Genomic DNA, 7,092 nt, shown 5'->3' with positions numbered 1-7,092 from the left:
GGAAGCTTAGTAACCTTGCAAAAGAGTTGATGTTTCACAAAGTCGTATTTCTCCTGTTGAGAGATAATGAATATATAAGTTGGTGAAGTATTTGTAATATAGAGAATGTGGGTGAATAAAACATTTTGCTTACAAATTCTCGGTGTTGAGGAAGTGAAGTATTCTTGATGTATTTTCAGTATTAATAATGTTTTATTTATACATTTAAAAAATAAAACCCTTTGTCCTATGTTGGATAGGAGACTGAGGGTGTGTGTGTGTTATTGATATTGTGTTTTAAATTAAGCTGTATGTTTGTTTCAGATGAGCTCCTGGAAGGTCCTAGGAACAATACTGTATATTATTCCATCCCAAACACAAATACAGATGAAGACAAACAAGGAAAAAACTTTACAAAAGATGAAGTGGAGGAAATGATGAAATCTGATGATTACCAACGAAAAATTGCAACCTGCCATTTGTAAGTGTTTTTGTTTTTGGTGGTGGTGATGTTGTTGCTTTAAACATTTCTTTGACTTTATAATTTTGTTATGTTTAAGAGATTTATGTTTATGTATTTGCTTTTGTTGTTGCTGTTATTTAGGTTCATGTTTCCCAACGTTTTTTAAAGTTAACACTTCTCCTTTGGAATCTTCAATTTTTCTGTAACCCCTTAGACATCATTAGCAAAAAAAAAAAAATGCTTCAATTGTAATAAATGGTCACTTGAAAAAATTGAAATAATAAAATTTGAAGAACTTTTGAATATTGTTTTAATTTTATTATATTATCTTGAAATTTATTTCTATGAATATTTAAAAACTTTGAACAAAAATTTATTATAAACATTAAAACAAAATGTTTTCAAAAGTGACCTATTTTCTACCATTAATTGGCTATAGAAATGCTTGTGCAAAACAACTTTTTGCGCTGCCTTGATCATACATAGCAGGGTAATCCCTTTTCACAGGAGGTAGGACGGCAATTTCTGATGACGCAATTGCTGGCGATCTGTTGCTACACAGTTCTGCCAGAATTCTATCAGATTGGGCAGTAGATGTTGATGCACCATTTTGCATTATGTTCAAAGTAGCTTCTGGAATGTGGTGAATTGCTGCAGTCTGTTGCTGTCTTTTTAAACCGATTGCTTTCTTTCCCCAGCAAGCTCTCTTCTTTGTAATGAAGTTCACTGATTTGCAATGTGTTGTTCATAAGCTCAGTAGTTTGTATATTTACAAAACATTGACAAACATGAGTTATATTGTAATGAATGCTTGTGTGTACGTGCGCATGTATGCGTTTGAGAGAGCAAGAGAAAATGGGGAGAAAGGAATAGAGAATGGGAGAAATGAAGAGAGAGAAAGAGAGGAAGGGAGAACGGAAGACAGTTATAAAATAGCAATGCGTGCGCATGTTTATATAAGAAACACACAGAAACTAAATCTTATATCTATAATGTTGATGTGTGTATGTGTTTCTGTGTATGTTGTTGTCACAGATCACATAATGTGTGGTTGTGTGTGTTTTTACGTTTGTATGTTATGAAAAATATGTTAGACGTAGAGGGGTAGAAGAAAGATATGAAATGGGAGAGAGGAAGAAGAATGAAGTAAGAGTGAAAAGGTAGAAGGAAAGAATAGTCCTAAAGCAAGTTAATCTATGACTTTGTATGTATCACTTTCTCTCCCTCCCTCTCTTACTGCCACCCTCTATATTATATGTTGAGCATGTGATCGATGTGCAAGAACGCTGGTACAGGTAGAAGGGAAGAAATATAAAAGCTGCTAGAAACAACAGCCAAATCTCCCTTAAATCACACAAAGTAAACGAAAGTTCAGATAGAGAAAATTCCATTGATGTAAAAAATTTTTACGAAAAAGTGGAAAATGTTGATTTCTATAAACTTTTAAAAAGGCTTCACACAGATACACAACTTCAGCATCATATATTAAGATGGGACTTTTCTTTTACTGTCAGTGTTTTTCCTTCCTTTCTTTTTGTATTTGTTGTTGGATTGTTCGTAAAGGTTCATAAGAGAAAGTAGGAATTGAAAGGATTTGTAAAGGTAGTAGAAAGAGTAAATTAGATTCTATTGAGGGTGACACGTAAAAGCACCTACTACACTCTCTGAGTGGTTGGAGTTAGGAACGGCATCCAGCTGTAGAAACTCTGCCAAATTAGATTGGAGCCTGGTGTTGCCATCCGGTTTCACCAGTCCTCAGTCAAATCGTCCAACCCATGCTAGCATGGAAAGCGGACGTTAAACGATGATGATGATGATGATGAGGGGGAAATGTTATTTTGTGTAGTTTAATGGATTTTATTGGTAATTGTGTGTTATTTTGATGGAAAAAATGACGCTGTGACCTAAGTTATGGTATTTAGAATATTAATTACGATTCTTTCATTCAAGAAAGTTGGAATTGTGTAAATGTATGAATTTTCAACACACACACACACACACAGAGAAAAATCTGCCTTTTATAGAAAAGATACAGGATGACCATAAAGTCTGGATACATGAGCGAAAATGGATAATTTCAATAATTTTATTCAACTACGTTAATGAATAATATTTTCAACATGGTTTCTACTATTAGTATTCAGATTTTATGGTTACTCTGTACATTATTTGTTGTATATATATAATACAGACATTATATACATTTTTTTTGGTTAACACGATTTCATATTTTGCTTCACCCTATCAGAGTTTAACTTGATTTGAATGGCCATCAACAATTAAACAATTTACTTTTCAGAATTTCATGTGAAAGAAATTTCGCAAAATTCATTTAATGTGGAGATACTAAATCCAGTTCTCATTCATACACATCATAATTTTCACTCCGTATTGGATCTTTTTGTTTTTTACTGCAAATACAAACCAGTTTTTATTTCCATAACTGTGCGAAGACTTGTTGAGGCAAGTAAAATCGAAATCAAACCAAATTCGATGACTGGCACTCATGCCAACCTCTCTTTCATTAGACACTAAACTCGGCTTGCGAAGACCTGTTGGGGCAAGTGAAAGTGAAATCGCGATGGCACTTGTACCAGTGGAGCGCTAAGAGCACAGTCAGAGTGTGATCATTGCCAGAGTAGATGTCTGGCTTCCGTGCCAGTGGCACATAAATAGCACCATTTGAGCATGATCGTTAACAGCATTGCCTTACTGGCACTTGTGCCAGTGGCACGTGAAAAGACATTCGAGTGAGTCATTGCCAGTGCCGCTGGACTGGCTCCTGTGCAAGTGGCACGTAAAATACACCATTTTGAGTGTGGCCGTTGGCAGTACTGCGTGACTGGCCTTCGTGCCGGTGGTACGTAAAAGTACCCACTATACTCTCGGAGTGGTTGGCATTAGGAAGGGCATCCAGCTGTAGAAACTCTGCCAAATCAGATTGGAGCCTGGTGTAGCCATCTGGTTAGCCAGTCCTCAGTCAAATCGTCCAACCCATGCTAGCATGGAAGGTGGACGTTAAACAATGATGATGATGATGATGACTACATCTGATGCCTCTTACTTTGTCCAGCCCATTCTCATTCTATCAACTACACTTTCAGAGCATCCTCATCCACTGACATCTTGGCTGCCTAGGTAACGGAAGCTATCTACTACTTCTAAAGATCTCCCCAGACATTTGAGGAAGTCTATTTCCTGTACACTCTTAGTGTTTATTGCACCTGTACATCTGCCACATACAAAGACTGCTTTCTCTGTTAACCTTCCTATGAGACCACTGCACCTCTTATGTCCATAGCTTGCACTGGGTACACTATATGGAATTTCTACCAACACCTTTTCTATATATTGAACAGGGTCATCTCCCTGAAGGGATTAGAAATTTGTCTACTTTCCTACTTACTAGGACTTTGGTCTTTGTTAAATTAACTCTAAGGCCCTTTGATTCTAGACCTTGCTCCCACATCAGAAATTTTTCTCTAATTCTGATAGTGGTTTGGCTATAAGAACAAGGTCATCAGCATAGAGTAGCTCTCAAGGGCAACCAATCTTAAATTCCTCTGTTATGGCCTGGAGGACTATGATAAACAAGATGGGGCCGAGAACCTGTACACTAAATTCATTGTTATACTCATTGCCAACTTTCACCTTAGTGACAGCATCCCTGTACATGTTTTTGAACGGCTCTCACCAACCACTTGTCTGTCTCTAGCTTTTGCATTGATCACCAGATAAGGAAGTGGGAGACCCTGTCAAAGGTTTTCTGCTTGTCAACAAAAATCAAGTAGAGAGGTTTATTTTTGGCCAAATGCTTCTCTTACAGTTGTCTTACCAGGAAAATAGTATCAGTAGTATTTCTTCCTGGCACAGAACCAAACTGCATCTCATCAAGGCTAACTCTCTTCCTAATAAGTTGAACTATGACTCTCTCTCTAATTTACATCACCTGGTGCAGCAATTTGATACCTCTGTAATTATTTCTGTCCAAGGCATCATCTTTACCTCTGTAACTATAATACTGCTACCCTAGTCATTGGGTATGGCTTTCTCATGGGCAACCTGATTCATTATATGGGTGACAAGGACATATCCCACTCCACTAAATGTTTTAAGCATCTCAGAGGTGATTCCTAACGGACTGGGGACTTTACATGTCTTCATATCCTTAATTGCTTTATCTACCAAACTACTGTTGGTTCAGACAGCTGGTCTCTCTGTTGGGTCTACATTAGGTAGACACTCATTCTCCCATGCATTCTCCACATTTAGCAGCCTTTCATAGTAACACTTCAAACTTCTTTGCTGAATTACTATTCCATTACCTAACTAGACTGAGTGGATAAGTAAAACAACATCTCTAATCTCTTCAGTTAAAAAGATACTGCAGTGGTGGAGCATTATACGAGTTTCTATCTCTCTTACTACCATACAGATGTATAATAAACAAATTTACTTCTCAACTACATGATTCAGAGTGCAATTCTACTGCCCAGTACATCAGGCAAATGTCTGCTACAATAGTTTTGGGTTAACTAAAGCCAATGAGTTTAATTTGATACATGGAAACTATATAGAAGTTGATTAGAGTGGCCTTTTCTCTTCTTTGGAGGTTAACTTAATCCATTTCTCAATTTAACTACAACACCTAATTCATGAGTATCATGAACACAAGTTCATGAGTGTCCACTTTGTTGAAAGCATTTAGGCTAGGTCTTCAGTTTATGGATGACTCTCTCCTTTCTTAAAACCAGTCATAGAATCCCTGAAAAATAAGGTCTAAGTAAGAAAAACAAAATGTAGGTGAATTACAGTCAGATCCGAGTTCCACTAGCATCAACAGGTTCTGATAGAGTTCACAGGTTCCAATAGGGCCAACTGGTTTAGATATGAGCAACAGATTCAGATGGCATCAACAGGTTCTGATAGCATTGACAGGTTCTAATAGTATCAAATTCCAGTTGAGCCAACAGTCATATTTAACTTGACTTTTTGTGGCATTTAACACATGAAAGACAAATCCTACCCCAAAACAGATTCCAGTCTATAAAATGTAACTAAACACACACACACACACACACACACACAGCCCACCCAGTAGCAATTTGAGTTGGCTGAATAGGGAAGGGTACCTTGAATAATACCCGACAGTTTGAATAAAAGATAAGATGGTCATCATCATCATTCAATGTCTGTTGTCCATGCTGGCATGAGTTAGACGGTTTGACCAGGGCCGGTAAGCTGGAAGGCTGCACCAGACTCCAGTCTGATTTGGCATGGTTTTATATGGCTGGATGCCCTTCCTAATGCCAACCACTCCAAGAGTGTAATGGGTGCTTTTATGTACCACTGGCACGGCTTCCATTTGCCTGACACTGATATCTGCCATGACTGCGATTTTGCTCGGTCTGATGGGTTTTATTCTCAAGCATGACAATGCTAAAGGTCTCGGTTATTACCTCCATGAGGCCCAACACTCAAAAGGAACTCAGCCACTTTACCTCCGTGTGACCCAATGCTTGAAAAGTACTCAGCCACTTTGCCTCTGTGAAGTCCAATGCTCAAACAGAATTCTTAACATGCCACCAGTTTGGTGCCAGTTACGTGACACCAACATCAGCCATGACTACGATTTCACTTGACAGGTCTTTTCAAGCACAGCATATCGCCAAAGGTCTCGGTCACTAGTCATTGCCTCTGTGAGGTTCAAAATTCGAAGATCATGCTTCATCACTTCGTTCCATGTCTTCCTGGGTCTACCTCTACCACAGGTTCCTCTACAGTTAGAGATCAGTCATAGCTTGAACAAATTATAGATATGCTTCACTAGGTCTCCCAAGAGGCTAAATATTAGCAAGCCAGTTTTGAAGTCTCTATATGAATGCTTGACCTGTTAAAAATTGCAACCACATCTCCCACTTAGAAAAAGGATGCATTGGATAATGTAATCCTAGATACACTTATGTCTGCATAAAATACAAAATGATTGCAGCTGGTATACATTTGATCATAGGTCTGCTAGACCAAAGATAAATTTGGCATAAGTCAGTGTTGCCCTCCTAGGAATTGGGGACAGGGCAAAGGTTCAATGTGCAATTAATAGACACTGATATTTTTATGGATGACTCTCTCCTTTCTTAAAACCAGTCATAGAATCCCTGAAAAATAAGGTCTAAGTAAGAAAAACAAAATGTAGGTGAATTACAGTCAGATCCGAGTTCCACTAACATCAACAGGTTCTGATAGAGTTCACAGGTTCCAATAGAGCCAACTGGTTTAGATATGAGCAACAGATTATCTGGCTGTTGTTAATGTTAATAGTGTAGCTGCGGAGGCAGCCAATGGATTTGTATACAATTCTGAGCATATCTTTCATATTTACGAGTCATCTTAACTATAGAGATACATTCTATGAGTTCTCCTCTATTTAACTGTGTATTTATTTGTTGTATATATTATACTAGCAGTATAACCCAACCTTGTCCGGGTGTGACTTATTACACCATCTATGATAAGTCTTGCTAGGTGAAAATCAACTAAAAAAGAAAGCCTTACAACGAAAAAAACTCCTATGATGTAAATATGTTCATAATTCAAAAGACGATGAAATTAATAGGGAAAGTCTGAAGGCTGTTTTGCGTAACATTATT

General features: G+C 37.7%; 1 protein-coding gene across 1 annotated transcript in view; it reads left to right on the top strand.

Annotated features, from left to right (window-relative positions):
• Positions 1 to 275: 275 nt before the first annotated feature.
• LOC106883720 (protein pinocchio) overlaps positions 276 to 7,092 on the top strand; it is a 20,486-nt gene continuing 13,669 nt past the window's right edge. The window contains exon 1 of the mRNA XM_014934832.2: positions 276 to 460. Coding sequence (XP_014790318.1) covers positions 291 to 460 — 170 coding nt within the window. The 5' untranslated portion in view covers positions 276 to 290. The remainder of the gene's footprint in view (positions 461 to 7,092) is intronic.

Source organism: Octopus bimaculoides, chromosome 4 (assembly GCF_001194135.2).
Source record: "Octopus bimaculoides isolate UCB-OBI-ISO-001 chromosome 4, ASM119413v2, whole genome shotgun sequence".
Classification (NCBI taxonomy): Eukaryota; Metazoa; Mollusca; class Cephalopoda; order Octopoda; family Octopodidae; genus Octopus; species Octopus bimaculoides.
This window is presented reverse-complemented; position numbering and strand designations above follow the sequence as displayed.